Below are 20701 nucleotides of genomic sequence, written 5' to 3'. Positions count from 1 at the left end.
GGCAGCTGGGAACCAGCAAGTGTCCCTCTGCCAACAAGACACAGTTTACTTCCTTGTTGAAATACCTGCGGCAGGGCTGCATCCCCGGCACCCAGCCGCCCGCATGGCTAGCTTATGCCCCGAAATAATTACACGGAAACTGTATTCTTTTGAACACTGCCTAGCCCATTAGTTCCAGCCTCTTATTAGCTAGCTCTTACATATTGATCTAACCCATTTCTAATATTCTATGTAGCACCATGAGCTAGCTTACCAGGAAAGATCTTAACCTGCGTCTGTCTGGAGTGGGAGAATCATGGCGACTCACTGACTCAGCTTCTTTCTCCCAGCATTCTGTTCTGTTTACTCCTCCCACCTAAGGGTTGGCCTATCAAATGGGCCAAGGCAGTTTCTTTATTAATTAACCAATGAAAGCAACAGATTAACACAAGACCCACCTCCATCACTTCCTGTTGCCTGCAGATCAAGATGTAGAACTCTTAGCTCCTTCAGGACCATGCTTGCCTGTATACCACCATGTCCCACCTTGATGATAATGGACTAAACCTCTGAAACTGTAAGCCACCCAATTAAATGCTTTTCTTTCTAAGAGTTGCTGTGGTTAAGGTGTCTCTTCACAGTAATAGAGGCCCTAAGACAGCACTGGTAAAGCTATTGATAAAGGGTGAGTTCTGGCCATTTTGAATTGTTTGTTCTAAGGTTAAGTCTCATGTCAATCCTCCTTTTAGATGTGGGCAACAGTAATGGTTCCTCTGTGATGACTTAGCAGCAATGAGCTCCACTTTTAGTCTGATGAAAAGATAAGGTCAAAGCTGGGTGTGGCCACAACAGGATGGAGGGATGGAGAACAGTTCGTGCTGCGTCTTGAGGTCTGCCTTAAAAGGTTTCAGTCCCTTCTCACCCAGATTCCTCTCCAGCTCTCACACACAGCTGTATCTGTGTGCATGTGCAGGCCAGATGGCAGCCTGGCTGGGGTGCGTTCGTTTTTGAGACACTGCCTGGAACTGCCAATGAGCCCCAGGGATTCTTCTATGTCTGCTTTCCCAGCACTGTTATTATAAGTAGACAAAACCATATTAGGCTTTAAAAAAAAGAAGTGAGCTCTCAGGATCGCACGTTGCACATTCAGTGATCTCTCCGTCCCCTCTACCTTTAAAAAGGCTTTTGTGTTTGAGTGTTCTGCCTGCATGGATTATTTGTAACATGTGCATGCCTGGTATCTTTGGATACCAGAACTCCTGGCACTCTAACTCCCGGAACTGGAGTGACAGATGATTGTCAGCCTTTGAGGGGGCAGGGTGCTGGGAATCGAACCCTAGTCCTTAGAAAGAGCAGCTTGTGGTCTTAGCCATTGAACTATTTCCCATAGCTATTTTTGATGTACTCACTTAATCTCAACTTTTTTCGACTACTCATTTTAGACTTTATTTGTATCATAATATAATTTATAAATACAAAATGTCTTTTTTAATGGAGTGAACTCTATAGCATTAAAACATCTGCCCTTTATCAAGTGTTAAACACATGGGAAATATGTAAAAATAGGCCATATTTTGGTAAGATTGTCCTGGCTACAAGAAACACAGGCTATAACTTTCTTAAGTAACGAGAAAGATTACAGAAATGAAATTTGGACAAAGTCCAATCAGTCCATAGGAAAAATAGGATCTGTAGCAGAATTAGGCTGTAGCTTTATGTTTCAGGATGCTAGGACAGTCCAGATTCACACAGTGGTATTCAAGTTTCCCTGTTTCTATAGAAGAGCATTTGAGAGCAGAAAGTAGCCAACTGTGGTCATATTTGGTGAACATTTATAAAAACACCTAAGAGCCAATGAAGCTTTTTATTAGCAGTATTACTGAAACTCTTCTAAAGGGTTGTGAATGGGGGGTGTTTACTTTTAGAGGAGCCTTTATATTCGTGGTGCCAAATGGTCTCACCTCATTTCATTCCATTTCAAAATTTTTTCTATTTTATATCAAGGTTACTGAAGTATCACTTATAAATTAAAAATTTGTTAGCATAGTTTTGAGAGATACATTGTATACCCATATCACAATCAACAGAATTCCACTGCTTCCCCCAAACCCCTCAAGTCCCTTAGATAACCACTCCTACCTCCTAGTCAATGTTTTCTGTTTTTTGTCTTCTCCATATGGGCTCATTCTGGACGTATACTTTCCGGTCCTAAGTCTTTCACTGAGAATGGTACCTATTCATTTTGTGTAGTTTTGTTTCCAAGTGGATTCCACTGAGCATATGTACCAACATCTGTTTATATATTCACTAACTATAGGGTATTAGTGTTTATAATTTTAAGTAGTTATGATTTATTTTTGTATATATGTGTATCTGCTTGGGTTGATATCTAGTGGGATATCTGGGTCATAATGTAAGTGTATTATTTTGTAAGTAAATGGACTCTCAAGCCATTCTCCAAGTGTTTGCTCAATTTCTACTGTTTCAGCTTCTCTCCCTTAATGTTTAGATGAAAAAAAAATTAACCAGGTAGATGTTTTGCCGAGGGGCATGTATGTGTGAGTGTATGCACACATGTGCACGAACACATGTAGAGGCCACACATCTACTTCTGGCCTCTCCCTGGATTGCTCTTCATGGATTGGTTAGGTTGGCGGGTCAATGAGCCCTAGGGATCTGCCTGTCTTTGATGCCAGCCCTGGGGTCAGAGAAGTATACCACCAATAGAGCTGTCTATCTTCTAGTGCTAGACAGTCTTTTACAGGGGTGCTCAAAATGTTTGCATGGCAAGCAAGCATCAAATGAACCATATCCACACCCCCTCGCTATCACTTTGGCTTCCATTTCCTTCCCTATCACTACACCGTTCGCATTTTGCAGAAGGAAAGTTACATGGAGCCATCAAATATTAGTATGTGTGGAGAAGATTAGCTGAGGATTACAGCTAAATTCAAAATGCTTATTTTGTGTTTTGTTTTCAAAGCAGGGTTTCTTGTGTAACCCTGGCTGTCCTGAACTGTTTCTGCAGACCCGCCTGCCTCTGCCTCCCTAGTACCAGGATCAAGGTGTGCGCCACCACCGCCAGGCTAAAAATGTTTATTTTCTGTTAATTCATGTACTGTGAAAGCACAAGTGTGATGAAGAAGTTAATCATGCAATGTGGAAAGTTCTTTCTCTGTTCACAGAGGAGGGTAAGAGGTGAGTTGGAGCAGCTGCCACAACTCTTGCATGTTGTGTGACTACACAGAGGAACCCAGCTGAGCCTGGGACATCTCAGTAGAGGCATTATCGCTAAGGTTTCTTGCTTAAATCATGTGGTTACATGGTTAGTGCAACAGAGAAATGATTTTTGCCGCAAGGTTGTTCTACATTGAACCCTAACATGATCACTGTGAAATGTGAGAGAGGACAGAGGAGCAACTTTCTAGAGGTGAAAGGCCCCTGTCCCCCTGTGGTTGGTGCAGGGCAGAAAGAGAAAAAACACAAATCACGGTTCGAATGCTGTTTTACAGGATCGCAGCCCTTGTCCAGTTACAGCTTTTTGGCACAGTCGGGACAATACACCTGCTCTTCGTGAAAGACGAAACGCTTGTTGGCCAGATTTCCAGAGCACTTTTTGCAGTTGAAGCAGTAGTCATGCCAGCAATTTTCTTCGTAAGTTACCACATTAGAGCCTTTACCAAAGCCGGTGATGGGATTCTTGCATCCAGTACACTTCTTGGCCACAAAGTTCTTGTAGCATTCCACGCAATAATACTGGTCACCCACCGCGGTGAAGCGCTGCCCACCCAGCTCCTTAGAGCAGGAAACACACACAAAGCACTCAGTATGCCAGGGCTGATCCTGGTAACTGATTCCTCCTGATGTGATGGGTTTGTTGCATTTCACACAGTGCTTGGCAAACTTGGCATCATGGCAAGCCACACAGTAGAACTCATCGTCCTTAGGGAAGAAACTTTGGGTCCCGATAATTTGCTTGCAGTTGCTGCAGGTGAAGCAGTTCTTATGCCAGATGGTGCCCTTGTACTCCACATTCTGGTCTCCTGCCACAATATGCTGTAGGCACCCTTTGCATTTGGGGGAGGTCTCCTGAGTGGCACAGAGGTTGCACAGGATCTTGTTGTCCCAGGCCACAAATGTCTCACTGGCCAAGTGCTGAAGGCACTTGTCACAACGGAAGCAGGTGTTGTGCCAGTAGCGGCCCTTATAATGTACCTCCTTGGAATCTGCACCTATGAGCTTATGGCATTGCTCACAGGTATTGGCACAGTGCTTCTCAAAACACTCCAGGCAGCAGTTGTAGCTCTCCCTCTGCACATACTTCTGCCCCTGCAAGGGACTCTGGCAGTAGTGGCAGTTGAACTTCTCAGACATGGTGCCTTATAGCTGGGGGGACCTCACATTGGATGTGCAAACAGGCTGTTTGGAATGGGCGGGGCACAGTTGAGAATGGCTGTCAGCTGCTGCCTGGAGATGCTTGCCCATGCAGCTGTGCAGGCTGTCTGCTGGGTGGTGGCTATGAAGCTAGAATTCTACAGTACCTTATCAGGCTGTATGAAAGGGAGAGGGCTTGGGCTGTCTTCGAGGGCCACTCTTCTCAGCCCCACTAGTCATGTCTGTCTTCTACCTCACTGCATGTTGTCCACTCCATAGAAATAGTTGGTACAGATAAGACACAAAGAATTGTCAGTGTATTTTAGCCAAAGCTCAAGAATTCCTGCAAGCTGAACAGGTTGAGGTTATGACTCATCAGAGGAAGGCAGAACACACATCCCAGTCAATCAGATGGCATCTCAGTAATAGGATGTAAAGCAGGGCTCTTCAGATTTAGGGTCGAGTTAGATGTTTTGGAGGAGGGTTTAAGGAAACAGAACCTTCTTGCCTTTCTTTTGTGATGAGGCAGGAGTGATTGTATGGTTTGTTATCTTCATAAATGTCACCTACAAAGAGGAAAGGCTAGAATGAGTAAAACTGTAACCAGTGAAGAAGCAAAAGCCACTTAACCAGTTCACCTTCTCATTTTGTGTATTCTGCTTGGTGACCTGGACAGCATTCACGATTTTGCTCATGTTCAAGTAATTAGAAAGTAGTTGTTTTTTTGTTTTTGTTTGTTTTGACCATTACCAATTGTGAAGTACCCTTGCCTCATGCTGTTTTGCTTAACTAGAAAATACCAAGGTCTAGTTATGCCAGGCCAGATCCTACCAACATTACAGCCTTGTTGATAGGGCTGGGTCATTTGCTGGATTTCAGGAACTGCTTTTCCCTCAGGATGAAGTGGTTAAATTGAATGTAGTGGCTTATACCTTAAGCCCAACACTTGGAAAGAACATAAGTTTCAGGTTAGCCTGTCACATAGAGAGATCTCATCTCTCAAACAAGAATATGACAGTTGGGGCTGGAGAGATGGCTCACTGGTTAAGAGCACTGGTTGTTCTTCCAGAGGACCTGAGTTCAATTCCCAGCAACCACATGGTGGCTCATAACCATCTATAATGAGATCTGGTGCCTTCTTCTGGCATGTAGGCATACATATAGGCAGAATATTGTATATATAATAAATAAATAAATCTTAAAAAAATATGACAGTTAACAACTTGGTTTGTGGTCACAACATTGGACTGTAAAATTTTATCTTCAACAGTTGTGAAAATAGACTAAATTAACATATCTGCTTCAGCTCATACGATTATACAAGCGTTTGCCTCATCACAGAGAGAAATGGGATGGCACAACCTAACAGCTCATGTCAAATCGTGAATCAAGGAAGAAGAAAGAGTTGAGGTAAGTGTGCAGAGTCCAGTAAGAACGAGAATAATAGCATTTATTATGTTGGATGGCAACCTATTCAAAGCTGCTATCATTCATTTCAAAATAACAAAAGAATGTATTACATAGAGAACGTTAAAAAAAAATGTTGCTGCCTGGCTGTGGTGGTGCATGGCTTTAATTCCAGCACTCGGAAGGCAGAGGCAGGTGGTTCTCTGAGTTTAAGACCAGCCTGATCTACAAAGGAAGTTCCAGGACAGTCAGGGCTACACAGAGAAATCCTGTTTGGGGGTGTGGGCATTTAGGTCAGCCTATAAAATAAATAGGGCCCGATTTCACTGGGGCTCCTTCTGGTTACATCAAGGTATCTGAAATCAAGATAGCATCAAGACAGAAGCAATCTCATCAAGATCTTCATACGTATGCTCATATAGACCGGAGTTGGTGAGAACTGAATGGGATGCTATTCATTGTCATAGGTAAGGAGCCTGAGGCAGTAGAAAATGACTGCGTTCAGGATACAGGACTACCTCGACTTACAGTTTTAGAAGGAGCCAAAGCTCCCCAGTATCTTCATTAGTTTATGAAACAGAGAGAACCACAGCTTTGAATTATGGCCTTAATAACTAGCAAAATAGTTATCAAATTTGGGAAGAAAGTTATAAAGTGTAATTTTGCACACTGTAATTTTGCCTAGATATCAATCTTGAAAGTCACCTATTAAAATCCTATGAAGAATTCAGGGTTCTGTGGCAGTGAAAGACACCCCAGTTCAGACTCTCCTAGTCACCTACTCAAGGTGATAAGATCAGTACACACAAGATTATCACGATTAGTTTCAGTACAGTGATCTACATGGATTTAACTCGACGATTTGATAACGATTAAGAAGTCATATTCTAGTCCATTGTATTTAAGAACTGGAGCAAAGCTAGCTCCCTCCCGGGATTTTTCTTTCTTCACAGTCCTTATTTTGAGACCTGTCAACGCTATTCAGTTACACCATGCTATTGTCCTTTAAAAACTGAAGTCCCCCACCCTGTGAATGTGTCCGCATGGCAAAAGACAAACCTCACATTTTGGGAAGATTTCAGTTTATAAAGCCCCTTTACACCCACCATCTCTTCTTAGCCTCTCCAAAAGCTTAGGGTGCGTTTGTCATCTCTGCCTTAAAGGTGTTGAGAGCCAAAGAAAAGCTAATAGCATTTTTCTAGTCAATCTCCTTTGCTCCCCCAAACAGCCTCCTGGGTGGCTATTATAAGGTCCCCCTGAAGCTCAGAAGAGTCCTGCTTCCACCCCAGGCTGAGGCAGGGCTGGACTTGCAGGACTCTTGGGTTCCCGGGTCCCCACCAGGCACTTTCTTCCCAAGGCAGGTATGAGCGTGGAGGGTCGGGGAGTTACAAGTGACAGAGGGCAGCCTTTTCTCACTCCCAGTTCACGTCTCACAACAAAGGACCAACCTTTTTCTCCGCCACCAAAACTCCAGACTCCCTGCAAGGCCTGGGCACGAAGCGCTGCGGGATGAGGGCAAACCTGGCAGGATTATTATTTTTTTACTCCCAAGGAATCCGGCTGTAGGACAGACAGGCGGAGGGTGAAGCAAACAACCCCCCAAACAAAAAGCCCCCAGCAACTAGCAAGGCCTCTTCCTCCCTATCCCTTGGCCACACAGGCACGCAGCCTGCCCCCGAGGAGAACCGCTGACAGAAGGCTACAGAAGGATGGCTGGTGACACTGGCGACCACGTCGCCCTCCGCCGGGGAGCAGCTGCCCGTTCCCAGAACCGTTACTCCCCTCGCGCTCGCCTAGCGCTCGCCCAGCGCTCGCCCAGGCGCCGCCGACCTCGGAGCGGCTGGCAGGCTGCCGGCTCGCCCCTCGCCCGCTCTGATTGGCCGCCCGGGGCGGAGGGGGCGGGGAAGACCCCGGATGAGGCGCGCGCAGGCGAGCCGGGCCGGGGGCGGGGGGCGGAGAGGGGGCTGCGCGCGCCGAGCGACCGGTGGGCGCGGGAGGGAGGGGAGGGGAGGGGGGGGAGCGGGGGCGCGAGCGCGCGTGCGCGTAGGAACCCGAGGCGCGGGAGGAGGCGGGAGCTCGGGAGGCTGCGGAGGGGGCGGGTCTCGCGTCAGGCGCCACGTCCGCAGCCGGAGGCCGCCGCTGCCGCCGCCTCGGACCGAGTCTTCCGAGTCCTGAGCCCGAGGAGAGCGAGCGGAGGAGAGCGAGCATCTGGATCGCGCAGCCGACCCCGATCGCGTCGCGTCGCCGCCTCTGCAGTCCCCGGTGCCGCCGCTCCTCCCCTCCGCCCGGCCGCTGCCCGCCCCGACCCCGACCCCGAGGTGAGTGAGTCGGTCCGGTGTCCTGGGGGGGAGAGACGCGGGGCCTCCGGGGTCCTTTCTGTTAGCCCCTCTGCATCTCACCTGCGCGACCCGGGGGGGCCTGGCTACCCCACCCTGGCCTTTTGGGGGGCGATCGAGCGGGAAGGGGGAGGGGACGGGCGGGGCGGGGCGGGGTATCGTTGGATGGAGGTGGTGCGGCCGCTTCGCCCCCGGGTTGGGTCCGTGAGTTCGCGGACCAACGCGGTGTTGGGAGATCAGAGGGATGGATGGGGGGGAGGGGGTGGCCCGCTCCTGGAAGCCCGGGTCTGAGCTGTGATCAGGCTGGCGTGGAGGTGGAGGAGGTGGGTGCATCCGAGGAGGAGCCCGGCTTCCGCGCCCCACTTCACTTCTGACCTGTTGATAAACCATCCGGGTGGGTTCTCAAGTCTGGGGCTGGGCTCCAAGCGGAGATTCCCGCTGCTCTTCCTAAATTTGGGAGCTCCACTCCCACGCCTGTTCTAAACCCGCAGGCGTGGGAAAGAAGGGGGCGCTGGCAGTGTCAAGGAACGACTGGGGAGTCCAGGAGCACCCCTCTCCGGGTAGTCACTGCCGACCCCAGGCTTAATCCAAAACCAGTGACCGCCGTGCACACGCAGCATGTGCACTGGCCCCGGAGCTCCTACTCCGGATCAGATTGGATCGTCTCCCTTTAACACGTCTTACGTTGGAATTCTGCAGGAACTAGGGTGTGCTAGGTGGACAGCGGAGGAAGGAGGTGCCCAAGTCAGCACTAGCCTCTAGGGTCATTTTCTGCCTCTCCTGCCACGTCACTCCCTCTGCTGATGAGAGAGAGAAAAAAAGACTTGCTTGTGCCTAAAGGCTAAAGGTGGATCAATGAGGGGAGAAAGGGCTTCTGGGAAGTTAGAAACACCTAGCTTAGGAAGCGAATTCTTATTTGATTGTGTCTTTGTGAACGCTGCTAATCCAAAAGGAAACATTATTTGTGTCTGCTGTTGGTTAGTGTTTAAAACTTCTGCTTGCCTTCAAGGGCTATCACGCCAACAGGTAAGTGTATCTCCACTCCTGCTTTAGCAACCGTTAATGAAGTCATAGAGATCGGCTTTCATTTTTCACTTTCAATTTTTTGGTCTTTGTTATATCGCTTATACCAGAAACCAAGCTCAATGAAAACATCCTTAGAAAAGCTTAAGTGATTTTTACATGAGGCAAGTATTTGATTTTTTTTCTACTATTTCTTGGAAAATCTTAACTTTCCTGTTTCAATCCTTGAGTTTTTGCCTTTTTCCTACTTCCTGATGGTATTGCATCAGATTACATACAATTAAGAGTAGGCGTCTTTGTGTGTATGTTCATTCATTGTCTCCATAAGATCTCGCACGAAGTGGGGATGCCAGCATCTCTTGAGCCAATGAAGTGTATTTTAGTGAGGATGACTGTTGTGCTGGTTTTCTGGCTTGGCAGAATATTTTAATCCTATTCCATGTTTCATTTAAGGACAACACAAACTTTTCTATTCTGAGACTGTTATTTGTCATTTTGTATGTGACTTTTAAACTTTCATTGATAATTTTTTTCTACTTTCTTACTCAGTGCCTTCCTTCTAGTCTATTTGCTGTTAACTTAGTTGGCAGGAGCCACCTTTTATACAAGCAGTGTTCAGGATTGTAAGCTACAGAAGATAAAGACTGGTCTAGACCTCACTATGCAGCTAGGCTGGTTTAGCTTAAGGCAATCTTTCTGTGCTTCACAAGAGCTGAGATTATGGGTGTGAGCCACCATGCCTAGCTTAGTCTTTTTCTTACATAGGAAGACTGTTACTTGGGTAACAAATGTCTTGAAGTGACTTTGAAGGTGAAGTGTTGCACACTATATTTTGTAGCTGAGTTTTATACTGTTAACTTATGTGACTTTAGAGGTTTATACCCAGAGGATTTTCAAAAAACCATTTTATATAAAATGTTGCTGAAACCCACAAACAGCATTTCTTCATGAGTGCTTTTATTTTTCATAAAACACACATACACACAACAGAGGAAAGGTTTCCAGCAGGTGTTTGGTTGTTTCTATTATTGGAATAAATTACTCTCTAGGGAATAGTGGTATTGATATTTACTCAATATATCTGCCAGCTGTTGTAGTATTTTGTATTAGATAAGAAATATCCCTTTCCCATTAAAGTCTCTATTGCTGAACTTACTGTCATGTTATACAGTCTTGTAGTAAAGAAGTCTTTTATAGTTGATATTATAATGGTTTGTCCGTGTCAGGACCAAAAGATGGAACTGATTACATTTCTAAAATAAATCATTTTCTTTGATCTAAAGATTGTTTCATTACTGCCCTCTTTAGGAAAGCTTTTTTATAACTAGACACTTGTATGTATTGTTAACTTGTATGCATCATGAGCTCCTAAAATACAGATAATATATTTTGTTTCTTAAGGAATGATCAAAGTGGTTGCCGGGCAATGGTGGCGCATGCCTTTAATCCCAGCATTTGGGAGGCAGAGGCAGGCGGATCTCTGTGAGTTCGAGACCAGCCTGGTCTACAGAGCTAGTTCCAGGACAGGCTCCAAAGCCACAGAGAAACCCTGTCTCGAAAAAAACCAAAAAAAAAAAAAAAACAAAAACAAAAAACAACAACAAAAAAAACACAAAGTGGTAATTGTTTGGAAAGTGTGTTGCTACTGAAGTAAGTTCTGGGTTAGAGCAGTGCCTGTATGTGTCTAAATGCATCATAGGATGCAATGCTTAGGGTTCAAGTGTATGTTACACCAATGACTCATTGAGTTTAGAACAGAACGGCTTGTACAGAAATTAATAATTTGTGGGGGGACTGGAGAAATGGCTCAGTGGTTGAAAGAACTGCCTGCTTTTCCAGAGTACAGGGATTCAACTCCCAGCACCTACACGGGGGCTCAGAATCAACTGTGATCCTGTTCAGGGGATCGGATGCCTTCTTCTGGTCGTAAGCTCTGTGTGCATGTGGTACACACACACACACACACACACACACACACTTTACACAAGGCCAAACACATAAAATAAGAAATTCTCACTAAAGGGTAACTTTTATATATTTATTTCTTTTTGAGATATGATCTTGTTTCCAGTTCTGGCTGGTTTGGAGATCACTGAGGACAGGCTGGCCTCAAACTCATGGCAGTCCTCCTGCTTCAGCTCCAGGGTGTTGGAACTATAGGGTTGCTTGACACCTGGCTTCCTGCTTCAATCTTAGTCAGAACTTTAGGATTATTTTGTGTGTGTGTGTGTACAATGTAAAAACACCCAGGCCATTTGAAACTAATCTTTTATATTAATCTCTGTGGTAATTAGCACTTCCCTCTAGTATTCGATCCTGATAAATTGTTTTAATGTCTGCCTTATATTCTTAGGACTCTTATACATTCCTTTCTTGCCCTCTATGAAGCTACATTAACTGTTCACTGAATACTGACTGCTTATTTGAAGGTTTGTTTTGCTAAATTCTCTTCTTCAGCTGGCTCTTAAATGCAAACAACCTAATGAAGGCTGTAAGTCCATTCTCACCACTCATTAGCGTGATCACATCACACATCCTGTATAGATTATTACTTAGAGCCATTGTCTAAACCTCACCTTGTCTAAGACTGTCTCAGCTTCTTAAGTACAATTGCCTAATGGATGTCTTCTGTATATTCCCTGAAGGTATCTGGTTCAACTTCCTGTGTATGTTTTGATACAAGGGCTTGTTCACAAACCCTTCATTTTTCGATGAAATGGTTTCTTTTCTAATATATCCTGTCTTTGTTATCATTTCTGCATACTTAATTGCCCATACTAGAAAGCGAACACCCACCATAGATCTTTCCCATAAGCTTGTATTAATATCCAAGTTGACTTTATATAAAAATTCAAGTATTTGACTTTATGAATCTGAAGATAGGCCAGGTGATGGTGGTGCATGCCTTTAATCCCAGCACTTGGGAGGCAAGAGGCAGGCAGATTTCTGTGAGTTCGAGGCCAGTCTGGTCTACAGTGAGTTCCAGGACAACCTCCAAAGCTACACAGAGAAATCCTGTCTCGAAAAACAAAAAACCAAAGAGAGAGAGAGAGAGAGAGAGAGAGAGAGAGAGAGAGAGAGAGAGAGAAGAATCTGATGGTGAAATCGTAAACAAAACCCAAATCCTTGTCCTCAGAGTGTACACTCTAATAGGAACACACACACTTAGATATTATAATAAAAGCTATGCAGAACTCAGACGAAAGTAAAAACAACCGGCAGAGTGGAAGAGAGTGCTTGCCTAGAGATCTTACAGGGGGGTTTTTATACCAAGACCCCCTTAGTCTCCTAACCCTGACAGGATTTGATTTTTGATTTTTGATTTCTTGATAGCCATTCTGACTGGGCTGAGAGGGGATCCAGTTTTGATTACATTTCCTTGATGGCTAAGGATGTTTTTAATGCGCACATTGGAAATTGGCTCGTTTACTTGCCTACTTACTGATTACATTGTTTGTTCTTTCACTGTTTAATTTTATTTATATATCCTGGATATTAATCCTCTACTTCATGTCTAACTGGCAAAGATCTTCTGTAGGCTGTCTGTTCAGTCTGCTGGTGTTTCCTCGGATGCGTTAAAGATTTTAGCTAGGGGCTTTTTTTGGGGGGGGGGAGTTTGGTTTGGTTCAAGGGTTTGCAGGGTACATAGTCTTCCATGGCAGGGTTAGTGGTGAGTAGTAGCAGAGACTCCTCACCTCGTAATGGACAAGGAGTTTTAGCTCGGTTTTAAAAGCACAGATCTGGCATTGTTACTCTGCACTAGTTCCTCATTGTCTGTCCACAGTAGGAAGGGGTCAGTTTACATTTAATGGCCATGTCTGTAGGCTATTGTAAAGCAGCTATGATCTATGGGTGGTGGTGTTTTCTATTAGATGCAAGATACATACAGATGAAGTATGAAAAATAATTTTAAAAAAGTTCTGTAGTAAGAGGAAAGTGTAAAACCATTAGTAGTGATTTATAGGGACACTTTTGAAATGAATATAGTTGGAATCACATTCACATATATTTTTGAATTCCAGTTAAAATGTAGGTTGAACCTGGGGGTGGTGGCGTAATCCTGTGATCCCAGCCTTGTGAGACTGAGGCAGGACTGAGCTCCATATCAGCTTGGGCTGCACAGGAGACGCTGCCTAAACAGAAAAAAAGAAGTAAGATGTATGTTTTCATGTCATTTCTAAATTACTATAGCTTCTACTGATCATGTTGGCCATCAGCCGGTTTATGGTGTGTTTCTATGTATAGGTGTACAAATTTGTGCATTATTTAGTGGGATATAATGAGTAGTTTATACAGAAGTTTGTCTCCTCTTGAAATTAAGGAAGAAATTGGCTATAATATAGTAATTTTTTCCACAAAAGGAACATATATTTTTCTAGGATTTTCTGTATGTTTTGCTTTACAATTTGTTAAACAATATTCTCATCTTAGCATCAGGGCTAGAATATCTTAATTTCTATTTGAAATCTTAGTCATTTTTTCTTTGCCATATATTTTATATCAGTTGGGATTCAAACTTAGGCTTTCTAATTATTGAACACTATGCTGAATAATTTGTTATGTTCTTACCATGATTATAGATAGAAATGAAAATAAATGTAACTGTCTAGTTTGAGGGGTTTTCTAATTAAGTTAGTCAAGAATTTCACCTTGGAGTAATGCACCAAATGATACGTTTTGTTTGTCTTTGTACAAGCTTTCATAGCTTCATTAGTACTTTCTTTAATCCTATGAAATGATCCTCAATTCACAAGTCAGACAGACTAGGTGCTGCTGTATCTGAGTCAGGACTCTGACCAGAGCAACTAGAGGTATTTATCAATCACAGAGCAAATAGAAGGTATTTATCAATCCTGTGATCTGAGCTGTTGGATTTTAGGCCACTGAAGTCTGTTTTAGGATTCAGGTTGTAAAGTCATAACAAGATATAATACGTGAAATCAAAGTTACCTTTGAAAGTCTCTGTTTTTACAGTCCGCTCTACCACCATACCCAAGTTGGCCGTGAGGCTGTAGACAGAGGCGGATACTTAGACATAGAATGGATCTTATTTTTTCACTAGCAATTTTCAGTTGAAGTTCCACGGTAGAAACAACAAAGGAATACTTGCATCGTCACTGCAGCTCTTCTTTAGTGTTGATGCTAAAATTTCTAGTGTCCATTGATGTAATTTCAAGTCCTATGTAAACTCTGCAGTTTGAAATAGGAGACAGTAGGATGAGGTACTTTGGTGGTAGGTATTTAAAAATGTTCTCTAAGTAAAATTGCTTAAACTGATTCAATGCAGCATGTGAGAAGTGGTAGTCTTACACTGAAATATGTTTTGTTTTGTAGGTGATCATGAATCAGGCAGATAAAAATCAAGAAATTCCATCTTATCTTAGTGATGAGCCACCCGAAGGTAAGCTTGTACCTGAGAGTAAGAACGGAAGGAATGTCCTGGTAAATTAATGCTGTAGGGAGGAAGCCACTGTTGGTTCCCAGCTGCTCAGCCCCAAAATGACCACTCAGAAACTGTATTAATTAAACCACTGCTTTGCCTATTAGCTCTGATTTCTTATCAGCTAACTCTTACATCCTAATATAATCCATTTCTATTAGTCTGTGTATCACCACGAGGTCGTGGCCTACCAGCACAGTTTTAGCTTGTCTGTCTCTGCAGCAGCTCCATGGCTTCTCCCTGACTCTGTGTCCTTTCTCCCAGCATTCAGTTTAGTTTTCCCCGCCTAGCTTTACTCTTTTGCCCTATCACAGGCCAAGACAGTTCTTTATTAACTAATGGTATCCACAGCATGCAGAGAGAACCCACATCAAATTAAAGTTATGATTGTTTTTAAAGACTAAATATAAGGAATCATAACCTTTTTAACTGGTCAGTAAACATGCTCCAAAATAAATGAAATAAATACTTTTAGCCTTTAATAAGAAAGCACAGACCTTGGTGGATAGAGACACAATTTCCATTATTTAAGGTTTATTTTCTTGTTACATTTTTATCTTAAGACCATTTCACAAGCAAGAGCATCGGTTTATTTAGAAAGGTGTGTGAGGTACAGGGTGGACTGCTTATTTCTGATATCCCACGTACAACTGCACCTAATTTGAGACTTGAGATTTTAAAAATTCATATCATTCTTTGTTATATTTGATACCTTTCTATGTTCTTATATGACCTTGGACTCTGCTTAATTTGTCTTTCTAAATAATAACTATTTTAGCTTGAAAATTGTGACACAAATCACTCTTAGCACTTGCTTCTGAAAGCTTTGGAAACATTGTCTCCTGTCCTTCCGTATCCTGACTCCTACAGAAAATGCCTGAGGTCACCTCTCACTCATGTTTTTTTGGTATAGACTTTCTAAGCTTAACATAAACCACAACCTCCTTGGGGCAGCATGTCACCCTGGGCTAGATGGCCTAACTCTAGGTAGTTCATTTTCTTCCCAGAGTGTTAAGCACAAATCAAATTTCTGGGCCAATATTAAAACAAAACAAAACCTTCAAAATATAAAAATAACAGTAAAATTCTTATAGGTAAGCCTCAAAGAGGATGGATGTGCTTGTCTGCCTTGGTGACTGATTAATATAATTCCAGAATTGTGAGGTAGAAGCCAGAGGATATTAAGCTCAAGGCTTGGCTACATAGTGAGACCCCCCATACACACCTACAGAGGAACTATCTAATTGGTTTTAGTTTAGTGAAAAAAATATCCTGAAAATTATTAGCTCAGTTTTGATTTTTTTAAAAGAACAATTTGTATAAGTTTAATATATATACTCTGGGTATATGTAATTTACAAATATATATTTTTTGAATGTATGTTTCTATTTCTGTGTTTTGTTTTTTAAAAACTTGTTAACCAGGTGTCATGGAACACGCCTTTAATTCCAGCACTTGGGAGGCAGAAACAGGCAGATCTCTGACTTTAAGGCTAGCTTGCATAGTGATATTTCATTTGTATTTTAATAAAGCTTGCCTGAAGGTCAGAGAGTAAAACAACCACACTGGTCAGTCATACAGACCTGGCTCACACCTTTAATCCCAGAACTAGAGAGGAATATAAAAGCGGCATGAGTCAGGAACTCACTCTTTCAGTTTGAGGATTTCATAGAGGTAAGAGCTCTCTAGCGACTTGGCTGCTTTGCTTTTCTGATCTACAGGTTGAACCCCAATATCTGTCTCTGTGTTTTTATTTTTTGTGCTACATTTGGCATCCAGTATGTAGCTCAAACCCACGACCCTGAGATTAAGAGTCTTATGCTCTACTGACTGAGTTAGCTTTAACTAACTTTAATTTAAAGTTATGGTTTCTTTAAATTGTAAGAGTTAGTTAATAATAAGCCTGAGCTAATGGGGCAAACAGGCCAAACAGTTTATAATTAATATAAGCCTCTGTGTGTTTCTTTGGGACTGAATGACTGCGGGACTGGATGGGACAGAAACTTCCATCTACAAGCCTAGCCTACAATAGCCAGGCATACATAGTGAGACCTTGTCTCAAAAAAAAAAAAAAAAAAAAAAGAAAAAAGAAAAAAAACCAGCTTTGTTCTTTTCTTTGGAGACAGGATCTTTCCTGACAAGTATGTGCCACTATTCCCTTGTCCAAGATTGTATATTGTAATAAAGTTAATCGTACAGTTTTGAGACAGGGTCATCCTATGCAGCCTAGGCTAACCTTACACTGAGGTGCTTGTGCTTTCTCAGAGCGGTAATCACAGGCATGTCAGATGACACCAAGCTCCTTGCTTGCTTTATTTTTCAGGATTTAATAAAATTTTATAACTAATCTATTCAGGTTCTTACTATATCATAAGTACTTTATTTTTAGCCATTTAAAATTTTAAAGTGTATTATGCTTAGTAGTTTTACTATTTGTATTTTAAAAACAAGTTTAGCAATGGCTTTATCTTATCCTTGTGTAATATTTTGTTCATTTTTAAATACTCATCTTCCATATTTTACATCAGTATCATGGCATTTCAAGCTTATTTCTCTTCCCCATTTCTTTTTTTTTTTAAATATTTATTTATTTATTATGTATACAATATTCTGTGTGTATGCCTGCAAGCCAGAAGAAGGCACCAGACCCCATTACAGATGGTTGTGAGCCACCATATGGTTGCTGGGAATTGAACTCAGGACCTTTGAAAGAGCAGGCAATGCTCTTAACCTCTGAGCCATCTCTCCAGCCCCCTCTTCCCCATTTCTTACCTCCCCTTTCCTCTCTCGTTTCTGTTTTTCCGGTCACATGAGTTCCTTAGCCTTCATGTCCCCTTTCCTCAGCATCTTTTTTTGTTCTTTAACCCTCTTGATTTCCTTTTTAGATTTTTAGATTGTATCTGCATCTCCTCTCATTTGTGTATACTGTAAGCTGGGATTCAAATATGAAAGAGAAATGCAGTTACTTCTTTCTGCGTTTGAGTCATCTCACTTAATATAATATAATATAATACTGATTAGTGGTGATGGTAGCCATTCTGACTTGGGTGAAATGGTATCTCACAGCAATTTTAATTTCCATTTTCCAGAGGGCCAAGGATATAAAATACTTTGATTGACTATTGCTTTTTGTGTATATGATTTTTGTACTTTAAGAAAACAAAATCTGGATATTAGTTGTCTGTCTGATGTTCTCCTGTTCTGGAGGCTGTTGCTTTTCTGAGTATTTCTTGTGCTGTACAATAACCTTTTAATTTCATGTAGCCCCAACTGTTAATTCTGGTATTTATTTCCTGCCTGATGTACTAGTTAGAATAATCAGTAAGATTTTCCCAGTTAGAATGTAGAACAATAAAAAAGTCTAAAGATGAATTTATGCTTTGTGTCTTAGAAAAGCTCAATTTTAGAACTTTCAAATAAGAGATCTGTTACCTGAGTGATGGTGTTTGCGTATTTTATAAACCTCTGCTGTCTGGAGTGAGAGGAGACAGACGCATCGGTGCGGCTGCTCCTGCTCACTCCGCTGTGCATCATCACGTTTCTGGAACTCTGAGTTGTCATCGTGAGAAGGAAGTGAAAAGACAGTAACATCTTGATTTTACTTTGAAAGAGGTTCTTTTTTCCATGTATCCCTTCCCCCCGTAGTCCTTAGAGATCCCCAGAGCATCTCGAGAAACACATTTAATAAAGATGATTATTTTAGTAATTATTGATTGAATCCTGCATAAGAAATTAAGGGATACATATGTTTATAATTTTATTTTTTTATACTTCCAAAGGTAAAATTTTAGTAACTGAACTGAAGCAGGTTAGTCTCTACAGTATGTCTTGTTGTAGACGAGACTTAGCCCTGGCTGCACTTGCTGTGTGATACTGTTCCAGGGTAGACACAGAGACATCTGCTCACTCCAGATAGGGAGCCACCAATAGACCAAAGTCCACCTTGGTGAACCAGTGAGTATAACTGGAGTTACGTATAGGAGTAGGAACAGTTCAAAGGCAGCTGCACCACCAAAGTCCACTCCAGTGTGGGTGACAGCTCACAGCAGCTGGAAACCTGGAGCACATCACACAGCCCGGTGGCAGCTCAGCAGGTTGGGGAATGCCCTGTCCAGTTTGCTCAGCTGGTCTGAATGTCTCCAAGCCCTCTTTACAGTTTACATATGCTCAGGAAGGGAGGGGCCTAGTGAATCTGGTCAATTTCAGGAACTTCCTGAAGCTGTTTTGATTTATTTGCTTTTGAGCTTAAGGAGCTTCTATGTAGAATGGAATATTTCATCTCCTTTTTAATAAAATAATCTGTGTCTTAACCAGCTTCCTTCCAAAATAGATTTTCATCTTGAGGAAATTGCTACAGAACACTAAGTGTGCTGGTCCATGCCTGTAATCTCAGCATTTGTGAGGCAGAGGAAAGTGTGGGTTACATTAACAAGACCTTGCTTCAGAAGACTTAGCTCTGGACCAAGGTATAATATAAAATTTGTGCAGCTATACTTAGGCAAGAGCTCCTTACTGCTCGCTCAGTAAAGGGGCTTGTCAGATGGAGCTCCTGGTCGTGAGGAAGACGTTTGCACTGCCTCGTGTTTGACTATCGTCTGCTTTCTCTCACCAGGGTCAATGAAGGATCACCCACAGCAGCAGCCGGGCATGTTGTCTCGTGTGACTGGAGGGATCTTCAGTGTTACAAAGGGAGCTGTTGGCGCCACCATTGGTGGTGTGGCTTGGATTGGTGGAAAGAGTCTGGAGGTGACCAAAACAGCTGTTACAACTGTGCCTTCCATGGGAATAGGGTTGGTGAAAGGCGGCGTGTCTGCTGTGGCTGGAGGTGTGACGGCTGTGGGGTCTGCTGTTGTAAACAAAGTGCCCTTATCAGGAAAGAAGAAAGACAAGTCTGACTAAGGGACAGGAACACGCGTGCGCTTGTGCGCTGGCACACGTGCGCCACAGAATAGGATGCCAGTGGCGTTGAACTGCTCAACACAGACTACAGCCAAGCCTACTGTTAAACTGCTGTGCTCAAAGTATTGACGGCTGGCTTCTCTAAAACAAGACGAGACCAATACTCTCACAGTGTGTGGAGGCTTTTCACACTTAAGTCCAGCTTTTTATCTGGTAAAATGTTACACTTGCTTGGTTGTAACTGAAGATATGGTATGTTTAAATATTTGCTCTAAGTCTTTCAGTTTGACTGAAAATGTGAAAGTTCAGCTTACTAGAACCACAGAAACTTAGTAGATGACTCTACAGCTCCATGTGTACAGTGTGCCAGGTGACTCAGTGCCCTACAAAGGGACTCGAACCACAGAAACTTAGTAGATGACTTTACAGCTCCATGTGTACAGTGTGCCAGGTAACTCAGTGCCCCTTACAAAGGGACTCGAACCACATAAACTGTACCTTTGATGTGCCTAATAGTTTCAGATGTCTTAGTTTTTTATAACAATAGTGGTTTAGGCCAAGAGGTGTTCTTATTTAAGCTGGCAGAAAAGTCACAGGAATTCAGAAGTTTAGAAGATAAATGGTTTTATGATACTGTTAATTGTTTTTTGTTAGATAAACCTTTTATTTGTTTAATCATTGATGCCTTACAAAAGAAAACATCTTTTCTAATACCGTAAATATGTGCAGTTCTTATAATTATCAGTGAATTCCTTTAAAGGTTGTAAAACTAGTTTTCCCTCTTAAGAATCTCAGGAGTATTGGGTGAAGGCGTCTCCTGTGTCGGTGAGTAAGACAGTGCTTGTTTGCTGTCAGGAGTTAACATCAGACATAGGCTTCAGCTGGGCTCGTCGTCCCATCGTTAATACACCCCACAGTGCCTAGGGAATATTTCTTAGCTGATCAGAAGCTGTGTGGGAAGAGTTTTATATTAAGAAGGAACAAGTATTAGTTTTTAAGTTCTTATAATTATCTGAAGCATCTAAGATAATCCTCCATGCATCTTCTGTCTTTAGGATGTCTTAAATTATTAGTAGCAATTCCTTTAAAAATACAATAGAAGCAACCACACATATATGAGGATTGACTCTTCAAATGAGTGCGATGGCCTCCACACATTGGCTTTGAATAAAAACACACACGTGCTTTCAGTGACTTACATGGGTTTGTTTGCTCATTTGTTTGTTTTCTGAGATGGTATTTC

General features: G+C 42.6%; 2 protein-coding genes across 4 annotated transcripts; one reads left to right on the top strand and one right to left on the bottom strand.

Annotated features, from left to right (window-relative positions):
• Positions 1 to 2000: 2000 nt before the first annotated feature.
• On the bottom strand, positions 2001 to 7638 carry LOC130866372 (four and a half LIM domains protein 1-like). The gene is made up of 2 exons (XM_057757781.1): positions 7209 to 7638; positions 2001 to 4919 (listed from the first exon to the last, which is right to left on the bottom strand). Exon 2 carries the CDS (start codon positions 4351 to 4353, stop codon positions 3511 to 3513), a length of 843 nt encoding a protein of 280 aa, XP_057613764.1. The 5' UTR covers positions 4354 to 4919; positions 7209 to 7638; the 3' UTR covers positions 2001 to 3510.
• Positions 7639 to 7800: 162 nt separating this feature from the next.
• Positions 7801 to 20664, top strand: Tmem263 (transmembrane protein 263). 3 transcript variants are annotated; one of them, XM_057757486.1, is made up of 3 exons: positions 7801 to 8078; positions 14454 to 14520; positions 19172 to 20664. In XM_057757486.1, exons 2-3 carry the CDS (start codon positions 14460 to 14462, stop codon positions 19456 to 19458), a joined length of 348 nt encoding a protein of 115 aa, XP_057613469.1. In that variant the 5' UTR covers positions 7801 to 8078; positions 14454 to 14459; the 3' UTR covers positions 19459 to 20664. The 3 variants fall into 3 exon arrangements, with proteins under 3 accessions (XP_057613469.1, XP_057613472.1, XP_057613471.1); XM_057757489.1 differs by lacking the exon at positions 7801 to 8078 and adding an exon at positions 8401 to 8419; XM_057757488.1 differs by lacking the exon at positions 7801 to 8078 and adding an exon at positions 12926 to 13270.
• Positions 20665 to 20701: the final 37 nt, after the last annotated feature.

This window comes from Chionomys nivalis, chromosome 25 (genome assembly GCF_950005125.1).
Source record: "Chionomys nivalis chromosome 25, mChiNiv1.1, whole genome shotgun sequence".
NCBI classification, from domain to species: Eukaryota; Metazoa; Chordata; class Mammalia; order Rodentia; family Cricetidae; genus Chionomys; species Chionomys nivalis.
This window is presented reverse-complemented; position numbering and strand designations above follow the sequence as displayed.

Bases quoted from the DNA above. Each gene is read 5' to 3' on its own strand.
- Tmem263 (XM_057757486.1), top strand. From the start codon at position 14,460: ATGAATCAGGCAGATAAAAATCAAGAAATTCCATCTTATCTTAGTGAT. The intron at 14,521-19,171 runs GTAAGCTTGTAC...TTCTCTCACCAG, and splicing joins TAGTGATGAGCCACCCGAAG to GGTCAATGAAGGATCACCCA.
- LOC130866372 (XM_057757781.1), bottom strand. From the start codon at position 4,353: ATGTCTGAGAAGTTCAACTGCCACTACTGCCAGAGTCCCTTGCAGGGG.